Here is a 12,932-nt window from a genome sequence, read left to right on the forward strand (position 1 = left end):
CGCCATCGAGTTCTGCCGTCTCGGCCCAAGACTAGTCATTCACAGGCCACTCACAGGCCCCAGGATCTGGCTGAAAATGGATTTTTCGCGTGGTTACTTTCTGGCAACTGATACTGAACGAGGACAAGTCTCGTCGCCACTTTCGTCGATATGTACGTCCAAATTAAAAGTTTAGGATTTGAAATCAATTTGGCAGTATCTCTAACACACCAGGTGGACTACTAACCATTTATCAGTGCTCGTTAAAACACATCAGAATCACCTGAAATTGGTACATGAAAATTTACAGAAAACACAATTACTAAATAAACCACAGTTACGCATAACCAAGAAATTAATACAGGTTTCAAAGATGGTAGGCCTATGCCATAAAAAAGATAACACGTCGATGTTTGTTGCACAGACAAAGTGCTAATACTGAAGCACGCCTGGAGAACTCCTGATCATCATCGAGGTTGGACTAAACGCGATTGAATTGAAGAACTACAGTGACGTCCGTAATGTTTTGTGGGGCCATCAATGAAACTGATCTATAACCAGATGTCGGAGAGCTAGAGCATCATGTAAACAATCCATGATAAATTTTTTTAAAAACTTGTTAAGATCACCATTAACCTGATTGTTCGAACGTTAAACGTGAAAAATTACAGGAAAAAGTGCAGAACAGCGTATAGCAAACTCATAATGCATAGATTTAACATAACTTCCAGAGTGACGGTGTCAAGGCATGCTGATGAAAAAACGTATGGAGTAACAGAAACACAAACTCTCCCCGAGTGTCAGATAAACGTGGCTGAAGTGGGAAACTATACAAAGCTGTCTGATCATCTCCCAAGTCTTATATACGTTTAGATAACTTACTGTTTGATTACGTCATTAATTTGACAACACAACACTTGGTCTTGTCCAATGAAAATTTGAACTGTGGTACATATAACAAAAAGATTTTCAGTGTGCTGCTAGAGGGTTTCGACTTAATTGGGTTGTCTTGTGCACATCCCCTGCCAAAGAAAGCATCAAATAAAAAAGTGTGGACTACATTTGTATGTTGAGACTTCCATGTCAGAAAAGTTTTCATAATATCCTTTCCCTTTGGAAGTAAAGATCAGGAAACATTTTGTCCTAGCAACAAATATGAATATTTTCGTTCAGTTTTGACCTTATTATGATGTCATGGTACCGCAAACAAAGATCTCTATGACTATATCAAGGTTTATCATGTCTCAATCTAGTATACGATGAATCGTTTGGGAGAGTGGCTTAGAACCCGTTGTGAGCTTGGGCAGTCACCTAAAAGTTTATTCGTTAGAAAAAAAGAGCCCCTCGCTGCACTGCCAGTTGCCTATCCTAAAATGTATCCTTAAGGCTTTATCTCAGAAATCACCTCGGTGAATGTTTCCAACTTAGAAGTGTATTCCACAAAAATGTCTGCCAATCAATGGTCTGAACCAAAGAGGCTTTTACTATGACGTTGCCAGGGCTGATGCTAGGGGTTTTATAACACTACAGCTCTTGAACCCCCCCCCCTGTCTTAAAGCAAAAAAAAAAGTTTAGTAACTGCAAAAGGTCTTTGCCCCAAAAGATTTCGCAACTGCAAAGGGTCTTTAGCCCAAAGGATTTTGCAACGGTCTTCCAAACCCAAAAGGCTTATTACTCAAGCTCTTACAACATCAAAAGTCCTTGTGAACCAACATAAAAAACAAAATGAGGATCATATGCAGATGGAAATCCATGAAGGAGTGTAACACTGCAATGTCCAATAACAACATTTATTCGAGGATCGAACAGAAGTATAGTAAGTAGTTCACAATGACAACCCCAGCTGCATTCCATTTTCACAGGACGAAGAAAAAGTAGGCTTTAATTTTATCACGCCCACACTGTATTTGCCTCTATACCTACGTTGCTCGTATTATATCATTAATGAAAAGTTTAAGATAAATCTATGACCCTGAAAAACTGCGACCTACAAGCTGACACAATTTACAAACATAAAAGGAAATTTTGGAAGATAGGTAGCGGTTATACAGCAATATTTTGTTTGTAAACATAGGTATTTAAAAAAAAAAGTAAATTCCAAAAACACGTTTCCTTTTCCAAGGTTTTAAATGAAGGTAATATTGGAACTTGTCATTTGTTTGTCTAAAAGAATCGAGTTTTATCTAAAATATTCAAAAGAATCAACTCCCCGGGAACGTAGAGCATTCCTTCACAATTATGACAGCAAAGTTTCAATCAGGGATCGACTTGTCCATCCCCCACACAATATAAATCTTGACTTTCAAATTATCGGTGTTTACTATTAAGACAGAAAGACTGTCTACATAATAATGGCCTGGAATTAGCGTCAAAAATACGTCCAATATGTCACTTCAATGAAGGTGACAAGATAAGATGATATTTCAAACATTTATGAGATTAAGTACATGCAGCCTGCTTTAGCAACCATAAACCAAAAGGCCAACACTATTAAACTAGGTAAACACGCAGTCGTGGATGCTTCAAATAGCTAACTACCAAAACTTTTATTCATCAAGAATAAATCTCTCACACAATATTCTTCCTTTGACTAACGCAACAATAGGCTATGACATGAATATCATTGGTATTTTTATAGTGTTGAACAAGTAAAACCAAGCAAACATACATTAATCAATACTCTCAATAGCTAATACCGACAATCCAAACAAAAATTTCACATATTTTCAGTTAAACGGACCTTATAAATTTACCTATAACTCAATCGTTTTGAAAGTTCACTTAAACTTAAAGCCGCTGTAATGCAAGCCTATAATTCTGCCTAAAATTGTCTCCATTAATTTACATTTCAAGCAATTAAAATTATCATTTGGACACGCAAACAACAATCTGGGTTTTTTTTATTTTTTATATCAATAGGCATATAAACCTAATCTATCAGCACCATAACATAAAAAGTAAAAGTAACAATAAAATATATCTCATAAACAGATTAACACAATGTCACTATTTCAAACCAAATACTTACTAAATTAAGCGAAAAGGTTGGCGTTTCTCATACTGCAGTCGTAACGCAAATCAACACAATGCACTACTAAAACACAATTTTAAAAGCAGCCTCGGTATAACCTTCATATACCTATTTGGCTACCTGATATCAATCAGGACAGCTTACCTTGGCTTATCAATTGTAATCGATTATAATTAGGATTATAAGCTCTTTTAAAAGGTTTCACATTCCAGGTTTATACAACTTGATTTCAAATTGTGGGCGTATGTATGGCATTTTGACAAACAGCAGTATTTATTTTTGGTAGAGTTTTTGCTATATCAACAGATGAGAGCTTATTATTTTTCACAATCATTCCTCACAAAGTTGGGGTTCCCGCCATCTTCACTCTATGGAGGATTTAATTCCCATGAAGATGTTCAATGGCGATATACAATGGTTCCATTGGTTTAGTGACGAGGTTCATCTGTGGAACTGGCTCTGGTTCCCCGTCAACCAGACTCAGACGGAACCTCATCAGGATTCGACCCAAAAACACCTTCATCTCATTCAAGGCGAACTGCTGACCAAGGCAATTCCTCGCTCCGGCTGAGAAAGGCATGTAAGCGAACGGGTCCATCTGGGAAAAGTTTTCAGGAAGGAATCGAGAGGGCTTGAACTCCATGTGGTCGTGGCCCCAGACGCTCGGGTTGTGGTGGAGCTGGTGAATGCCAAGAAATACTGTTGATCCGGCAGGGATTGTAACGCCCTCCACTTTGTACGGCACAGTCACGGTACGAGTAACCAACGCTCCTGCGTTCATCATTCTCATGGACTCCTTGATGACAAGAGTCATATACTCCATACGGCTGAGGTCCTTGCTAAAATGAAATACCACATAATGCAATTCAATACATCACGATGATATAGTGCTTAATTTTTTTTCAATAACATGTTAATAACATAGTTCAAATGCAAGAATATCAAACAGTGAACTTCAAATTACGGCCTCATAGTATGTATGCATGTCGAACTCCTGAGATGTACCGTTGAGTATTAAACTACAGATCTAGAGTCTGAGTCCAGCCAGTTGAGATGAGTCACACTCTCATGCACACTGTTCTCCATGCTTCTCTCCATCAAGGAGGACGTACGTATAGCTATCGTGGCAGATATCGATGACTAAGTTGGCTTTGAATCAGGAACTCTTTCCGCTGAAACAGTACAACTGATTCTCCCTGCCCACGTCATTTATGATTTATATGAACTCATCAACAATATGTTCTTAGTGTGATGTTCTTGAAAATATATTTTGGGTTTCTAAATAGTCATCTTTTCAAGACTCAAATATTCTCCAAAAGGTCTTCCGGTTAACAATGATTCGAGTTTTTCGAGGGTATAATTTCGCATGTATCCAGATCTACTGAAAGTGCTTACCTCGTAATTCTGTCAGAGTCTCTATCGGCCAAAATCTCCTTCACTTCTTCCCTAATCTTCGTCTGGTGCTCAGGATACTTTGCCAGGATGTGTAGCAGCCATGTCAAGGAAGTGGATGTGGTGTCTTGGCCGGCAAACATAAAGGTGTTAACTTCATCCGACATTTCCTTCGTAGTGAAGCCCCTGCCGTCTGCATCTCTGGCCATCACAAGCGTGTCCAAGAAATCACGTGGTTTAGTGATGGGGTTACCAGCCTCCATCTGCATGAGGAGTATACAAACTATTCAGATCCATACACTGGGTGATATCAACGCTGGATGATAACCAAACCGTAGTAAGCTGCAATTGCAGCACAATCAACTTGAACACTGCTGTAACAGTTCCAACATGAACTTTTTGGTCTTTCGATGTAAGGACTCTTAAAATCAAGTGCAAGACCAAACTTTAAATTCACAGACTTTACCTTCTGGGCGATTTCCTTCGTTCGCTCTTCAATAATTTGCTGAGCAAGTTTACGGAGGTACTGGAAGGCCTTCTTATACTCGGGATAACCGGAACTCAATCGGAACACCAAAGGGATTAGGAGAAAAGGATTGCGGAATTGGCGTTCCTGAATAAACCGAGTCATGGTTTCGCATGCAGAAAAGACATCTAACCCCTCTTCCTTTGGCAGCTCTTGAAGCTGAAAGGAAATAAAGGCGGGACAACATATTCGCACTAGACATTAATTTCACATTCATTATTACAGATTCCAGCAGCCATACACCGCGCTCTTTGTCTTTCTAACTAGGAGGTGATAGTCTTATAGTTTTGTTTAAGCGTTACTTGTCTCATTTCCTTAATTATTTTGTGACTCACAATTCAATATTCTTGTGTTTTTAGATAAATTTAAGAGGTGTCTGGAGCCTCCTCTTTTAAACAGGTATGTCAGAATGGTCTGTGTATGTGTTGAAGCCGGTTAGCAAATTAAAAGGAAGATCTTACCTGGCAATTCGATTTGTAGGAAAAGGCAGTGCGAAGAATGACATCAAATGTGGCAAGTACAAGCTCACGATTAACATCAATTGGTTTGCCCTGGACAGCTAGTTGGTCCATCTTCCCCAGCAGTACCTCCACGCAGTCGTTGTACACAGAGGTGTAGGTGCGAAGGACGTCCAGGTGAAAAGAGTGAGTCAAGAGCCGGCGATTTCTCTTCCATTTGGCCCCGTTTGATGTTACCAACCCCTCACCCAGCCAGTCAGCCATAAGTTTGTACAACGGAGACTTTTTGCTGGCTACAGTCCCCGTCAGCAGCGGCTTGATGGTCTCAGGATGGACCAGAACGGGAAAGGGTATTGGTCCTTGCCACAAGGTGTAGACGCGGGGAAAGGCTTTCACGGTATCCAGCAGCCACTTGAAGCCGGGATCGAAAGGACGTTGCTTTTGGTGGCCAAAGAGCCAGTGCGCTCCAGGCGGAGTGGGCAGCTTCTTCATGGCATTCCTCCAACTCACAACCTGTTTCAGTGACACGAGAACTCTCCACAAGAAGGCCGTTGCAAGTGCTATGCAGATTACTTGCCAAATCATTTTGGTACACGCGCCCAGCTTCAAACAACATGAACTGTACCTGTTACAAACCTTGAGGATAGTGCATCAGCCGAAAATTTCCAGGTCTTTTATAATGGCTCGACGTTAGAGCTTATCATCAGACGGTAAATATAGACTTACCTCAAACTGGGCCAAGTTGAAACATATTTATGCAAATCATACCATTACAATGAACAGCTCAGAGAGCTTTGACCTACACTAAAGTTATGTCAATATGCTTAATACGTGTCAGTCAAAATTACTCATGCAAGTATCACTTTTCATAACAGTGCTTTATTATTGTCATGTTTCTTTCCTAATCAACTTCATCCAGGTTGTGAGACCTTCTGGTTCAGGAAACCTTCCGACGTAAAACAAGACATCTCATTTTAATAGTACTGTACATGAGCTTCAATGATGCCTTGATACTCCAGAAGATCACTTGCGTCTTCAGAGAGTACAATGGAACCTGCTGAAGTAAAACAAAAAAGGCTTTTATGTCATTTAAGTATCAGCTGTCATAAGACCTTTCGAAGCCCAACAAAATACCATACCGCTACTCTCTGAAGACGCCAGTGATCTCCTGGAGTAACGAGGCCTCGTTGAAGCTCATGTAGAGTACTAAATGATATGTCTCACTGTAGTTGGACTGATAAAAAAGTTCTTACCGTTTACAAATGTCCTACAGCCCAAGAAGGATAGAGACTTACAGCTTCCTAAAGGTCTTAGAGGCCTAGAAAGGTTTGAAAGCCCCAAAGGTTCTATGGCCCCAAAGGTTTCTTAACTCCAAAAAGTAATACAACCCCAACAATTTCATATCCCAAGAAGTCCTGGGACTCCAAAAGGTCATAGAACCCCAAATGTTCTCACGGACCCCAAAAGGTCTCGCGACCCCTAAAGGTCCAGCAAGCTCCAATACAGCCAGGTGTTTCAGGCTGTGTTTGCAGCATATCTGAATAAATACATACGACGGTTGTGATTGTACTTCATACGTAGGTTGGAGGCCGTCCATAAAGTATGTACGCATGTACTTTGCGTACAGGGCCAGAGGTTTGAGGCAATGTATACACAAACAGAGCAAAAAGTACTTTTGGTAAATTGACATTAAATTAATGTCCTTTTCCTATCTATTATTATCGGCACCACCTTTATGATACGGATAAAGGAGTCAAACCATGCAACAAAAGCGAGGAAAGAGTACGCATACTTTATGGACTGTTCCTTGTGTGCTTGTATTTCTCTTTCTTTTATAAGTGATGGTTACAATAGATAAAGTTAGCGTCGATTTGGTTAAAGTGGGGGGTATGGTTGCATTTTTTAAGAAAGGGAGAAAACAAAAACGAACTAAACTGACATTTTCATTTTTGTTTCACACTATGCACTATTTTAGCCGACTAGGTTATCACGTTTAAACGAGATATCCACATGTATACATGTATATGGTTTAAACGCGATACTAAGTCGTTTAGACGAGATAGCTATGCTGTTTAAATGAGATACTAAGTCATTAAATCGAGATAACTATGTCGTTTCAAAGAAATAATAAGTCGTTTCAACGATATTTTAAGTCTTCTTAACTAGATAAAATATTTGTTTGCGTCGGCAGCAATACGTTTCCTTTACTGTCGGTGGTCGAGTGGCACATTCGTCACTTGGAGAGACGCTCGTTAACTCGATTATAGACTCAGTATAAGTGCCAAGTCGACAGTGGCGTCACTACGGGAGGAGCACAGGGTACGTCCCCCCCCCTTTGAAATCTACGAATTATCTCCGTTGCAATAAAGCTGCAACTTGTTTTCTTGTGGTGCCCCCTTGAAAAAAATGTGAGCACCCCTGGGTCACCCCCCCCCCGAAATCTCTCCCCACTGCAAGTGGGTACATTGTGTAATTCAGTCGATCGCTACACTGTCAGTGACGTAAATTTGGGCCAGAAATTTAGAGATCGGGAATGGTGAGATGACTCACCCAGCCATGGTCATTTGAAAACGGAGGGGGGGTTGACAACATAGGACACTACATAGGGGGCGATGTTCATGATACAGATGCATATGTATTACATTTTTGTAAAATTTTTCATCTTAATGGCATATTTTCATTGTTTTTCCCTAAAGTGCTATTAAATACATTTTGGTCGTTGTGAAGTCCTAAAATTCTTCACAATCTGCATGAGTTTTTCTCAGCAAGAAAAAGTGGAGGGGGATGAGTAAAGAGCCCATCCTCCACCGGAAGGAAACGTGGGGGAGGGGATATATACCCCATTCCCTGGGATTTACGCCCATGCACCCGGTATACGTTTACATGTGTTGATTTAGGCGGGGGCATTTCTCGTACCTGACCTACTAATGATCGACTATTGATAACTCGAAACTTGCTTCGGGTTAGGACCACCATACCCACCTTTTCCATTTTTTCCTCGGTAACAATTGGCGCAGTAGGAAGAATGATACGTGTTTGGACGAGGATGCAGATTATTTATGTATAATTTCAAAATGAACAAAAACAATAAACGACAGTCAATATATGTGGTTCTTGGGGACTGGATGTATTGGACATCAGCTTAAGGTGACTGGACGAAAGGAGGCTGACCTTAATTCATCTGGAAGCTGCTGATACATCCAAATGGTTGGTTCAATGGAGTTATACATATGTAATGTATTGTCTTATTGAAGTTTTCTGAATTGAAATGGTATGAATATTATAGTGGTGCCTTTTTAGATGTACATTGTATGTGGCACAGTTGGTAATGCTTGTCCACCTTTTGGAATGTAGGAATTCCTTATTTGTATCCGATTTAGGGCTGTTGTCTCCTTTTTATGTCCTTATGAAGGTACATGTGCGTATAATCAATTTAGAGTGAACAGTTTTATCGAAAGTATGTGCCAACATTTTAGGAAATGAAATTGGTTATGCACTGCAGTCGCCTGCGAGTGGATTTGAAATTTGTTGATGACTCAATATAGGTAAAGACCTTTGTCAGAAAATCTGTTGTTTATTTACGGTTTTGATGTGATGATTTATCTTGTGGTAGTTTTGTCATTGCAGTTGAAGATTTGGAGGTACTAACTCGCCATTCTGTTCACTGCCATTTCCACTGCTGCCTTTTGTCTAGTTTCATGTAAAGTACCTTGGCTGCTGCTGCGGTCTGCTTTTGGCCGTTGATCGAACAAACCGGTGATTGCACATGGGAAACCGGTATAAGGTATTTTTGCGTGTTGCGTTAGTGCTTGTTAATTTTAATTTGATATGTACATTAATTTTCCTCTTTTTCTGTAAAGAACAGTTTCCATTTTTGACAACTTTGTGGTTTTTAAATCATATTTCTGCTCGTGGACATTCGCATCGGATCTGTTTGAGCAGATGTTCTTATTTTCAGTGACATACTGAGTCAGGTTAATTGGCCACGTTATCCTGTGTTATATGCTGGAATATGTATGTATTCCAGAATTCCTTGGTCTTTCCAAGTTGCAATTGGCAGATATATTAAGGTGCAATCACCTGTGATATGTTGTCGCAATGAGGCTTACGATTCTCTTGGGTAGCGTTTTGAGATTTTTATAATGTAAGACGCTAGATCGAAATAGAATTATTATTAATGATTGCTATTCATATAAGTAGCATTTCCAACACAAATTGTGTCATGGAGAGATACTTTATTTAATTTTCCGTCTGTCTTTTGATATTTGGCACAACCTGCACGACCACAATTGACCGATAGTCTGAGTTATTCACCCACTGTTAGTGAACCGAATCCAGTTCCAGTTTGTCAAATCATCAAGTTCCCGTATTTGGGACAGTCATCACGCCGCGGGCACTATAACGTCTTGGGAATTTTGCTGCGATGGCTAATGGTTTGCTTTGTTTTTTCCCCGCTTATCCTGGGGAACCAATCAACAGCTTTGTTTGAGCCCTATAATGAATTAGGCATATAAGTTCATGACGTCCGGCGAGAATTGAAAACAAAAATGGCGTCCTGATCTTGAGGTCCGAAAATTTCTGCGTAAAATACTGTGTTTAGGTGGTTGTAACACGCCTTTAAGATACTCCAATAAAGATTTTTTACCAGTCAATCATTTACCCTACAATTTCCATTGCGGAGGAATAGACCAAATTTGCAGTGCTAAAGCGACCAGCGACATCGCATCGTGACTGATCGTATAGTGATAAGGGTGCATGCAGTGTGCGTCTGATGATTCGCGGACTAAACTACTGGCAAGTCTTGGAACCACAGGAAAACTGTAAATATTATCTATTGGCATTTCTCACATGCATGCTACAACGACCTGAACACGGCATTTTATGCGGAATTTTTCAGGCGTCTAGATCGGGACATCACTTTTGTTTTCAATTCTCCGTCGAATGACTTTGTGAGCTTCATGTATAATTAATTATAAGGCTCAAACCAAGCTAGCTGTTGATTGGTTCCCTTGGGAAAAGCTAGGGGAAAAACAAGCCAGTGCTGCAAAATTCCCAAGACACTGGTGTGCTAGAGGGCGTCTCGATTTACAAAAAACAAATTCGCGATCCACTATCGATCACTGGTGTCTTGGGCCAAGACCATATTGGATGCAGGCCTAGGCTTTGTCTGCGTTGAAGCACATTTTTGCACCAAGGACTGAACTGTTTTTCGCCAGTGGAGTCTAGCATTCTTCACTGTAGTGCCTGTCAAGCTCTTGCCCATAAGGTCATCTTGTGTACATAAAATCTTTCTTCCGTGTTAACCTTATCATTGTAAACTACTTCCAATCAGCATTCCTTTGTTATCCTTATTTTTTACATGCCAAGTGTAACATTCTAATTTAATCATACTTGTTTATTTGTTCCTAATATCAGTATGATCTTTGCTTGATTTCTTTGTTGCATCGGGTAAAATTTAAGCTTTAAAGTATTTACTATTCTTGAATAGTTTGAAGTTTTTCGGAGTGTAATGTCATTCTCATCCAGGTTTTTAGTAAGGGAGAATTGGGGATTTGTAAATTTTGTAATTTCATTTTCATCATTTTTCCCTGGAAAGTTGGAGTACATTTAAGGTTTATGAAGTGTTGGTGCAGTCAGTTCCTTGAAAAAAAAGACAAGTCTCCATGGGTCAACTTGCCATCCCCCCATAGGTACACCACTGCTCCTCTAAGAGTGTCAGTACAAATGTTTATTAATTTAAGGCAGAAAGACTGTTAAATATATCTACATAATAAGAATGACGGAGGATGATCGTCAGAAGTTCATCAAATTATGTCAATTTTTATGATGGGGCTTACAAGTTATTCAAGCTAAAGTTCTTTAAAATGCAACCTGTTTTTTGTATAACCATAAACCAAAAAGCCAAAACTAATACTAAAGCGTCTTAAACCAGCTAAATATGCGGTAGGAGGTGCTTTCAAAAGCTAATTTTATCAAAATTTAGTTTTGTCGAAAGTTCCAATATTTCACGCAAATATTCATCCTTTAAACAATGCAACGATAGGCTATGTAACATGGGGACCACTGTTATTTTCTGTAGTCTTAAAGAATTGAAACCGAGCAAACACACTTTTATAAATATTCTCACTAACTACCAAGAATCAAAAACTAAATATTTTTTTCAAATATCTTCAGCTTAACAGACCTTAAAGTGCGTAATTTTGAAATCCACTAACTTCAAGGCATTATAATGCAAGTTAATAAGTCCGCGTGAAATTGTTTCCATTTATTTACAGTTAAAACTATGAGAAATTATCATTTGTATACACAAAGAACACTACAGTATTATTTTTATGCGGATCTATCGCTACCATAACACAGGAAGAAGTAACAATAAAAAGACATTTAATAAACAGATTATCACAACTCCACTACAATACATTAACTGAGCGGAAAAGAATTCAAATCTTCTCACTGCAGTCGTAAAGCAAATCAACAGTATGAACCACAGGAACACAATTTATACAGCAGCTTTGATATAAACTATGCATTTGATTAAATTGTATCTTATATAAATCAGGTTTTGAGATTTTTATAATGTAAGACGCTAGATCGAAATAGAATTATTATTAATGATTGCTATTCATATAAGTAGCATTTCCAACACAAATTGTGTCATGGAGAGATACTTTATTTAATTTTCCGTCTGTCTTTTGATATTTGGCACAACCTGCACGACCACAATTGACCGATAGTCTGAGTTATTCACCCACTGTTAGTGAACCGAATCCAGTTCCAGTTTGTCAAATCATCAAGTTCCCGTATTTGGGACAGTCATCACGCCGCGGGCACTATAACGTCTTGGGAATTTTGCTGCGATGGCTAATGGTTTGCTTTGTTTTTTCCCCGCTTATCCTGGGGAACCAATCAACAGCTTCGTTTGAGCCCTATAATGAATTAGGCATATAAGTTCATGACGTCCGGCGAGAATTGAAAACAAAAATGGCGTCCTGATCTTGAGGTCCGAAATTTTCTGCATAAAATACTGTGTTTAGGTGGTTGTAACACGCCTTTAAGATACTCCAATAAAGATTTTTTACTAGTCGATCATTTACCCTACAATTTCCATTGCGGAGGAATAGACCAAATTTGCAGTGCTAAAGCGACCAGCGACATCGCATCATGACTGATCGTGTAGTGATAAGGGTGCATGCAGTGTGCGTCTGATGATTCGCGGACTAAACTACTGGCAAGTCTTGGAACCACAGGAAAACTGTCAATATTATCTATTGGCATTCTCACATGCATGCTACAACGACCTGAACACGGCATTTTATGCGGAATTTTTCAGGCGTCTAGATCGGGACATCACTTTTGTTTTCAATTCTCCGTCGAATGACTTTGTGAGCTTCATGTATAATTAATTATAATGGCTCAAACCAAGCTAGCTGTTGATTGGTTCCCTTGGGAAAAGCTAGGGGAAAAACAAGCCAGTGCTGCAAAATTCCCAAGACACTGGTGTGCTAGAGGGCGTCTCGATTTACAAAAAACAAATTCGCGATCCACT

At 39.4% G+C, this 12,932-nt stretch overlaps 1 protein-coding gene across 2 annotated transcripts; it reads right to left on the bottom strand.

Annotated features, from left to right (window-relative positions):
• Nucleotides 1-1,756: 1,756 nt before the first annotated feature.
• On the bottom strand, nt 1,757-6,046 carry LOC110986097 (cytochrome P450 4F1-like). 2 transcript variants are annotated; one of them, XM_022247736.2, is made up of 4 exons: nt 5,390-6,046; nt 4,869-5,087; nt 4,406-4,665; nt 1,757-3,849 (listed from the first exon to the last, which is right to left on the bottom strand). In XM_022247736.2, the coding sequence occupies exons 1-4, from the start codon at nt 5,969-5,971 to the stop codon at nt 3,390-3,392; spliced, it is 1,521 nt and encodes a 506-aa protein (XP_022103428.2). In that variant the 5' UTR covers nt 5,972-6,046; the 3' UTR covers nt 1,757-3,389. The 2 variants fall into 2 exon arrangements, with proteins under 2 accessions (XP_022103428.2, XP_086994631.1); XM_087138505.1 differs by lacking the exon at nt 4,869-5,087.
• Nucleotides 6,047-12,932: the final 6,886 nt, after the last annotated feature.

The sequence above is a fragment of the Acanthaster planci genome, linkage group LG06 (assembly GCF_054643075.1).
Source record: "Acanthaster planci isolate LZ-2023a linkage group LG06, COTS_SCS, whole genome shotgun sequence".
Classification (NCBI taxonomy): Eukaryota; Metazoa; Echinodermata; class Asteroidea; order Valvatida; family Acanthasteridae; genus Acanthaster; species Acanthaster planci.

Bases quoted from the DNA above. Each gene is read 5' to 3' on its own strand.
- LOC110986097 (XM_022247736.2), bottom strand. From the start codon at position 5,971: ATGATTTGGCAAGTAATCTGCATAGCACTTGCAACGGCCTTCTTGTGG. The intron at 4,666-4,868 runs GTAAAGTCTGTG...CTCCTCATGCAG, and splicing joins CGAAGGAAATCGCCCAGAAG to ATGGAGGCTGGTAACCCCAT. The intron at 3,850-4,405 runs GTAAGCACTTTC...ATTTCATTTTAG, and splicing joins GACTCTGACAGAATTACGAG to CAAGGACCTCAGCCGTATGG.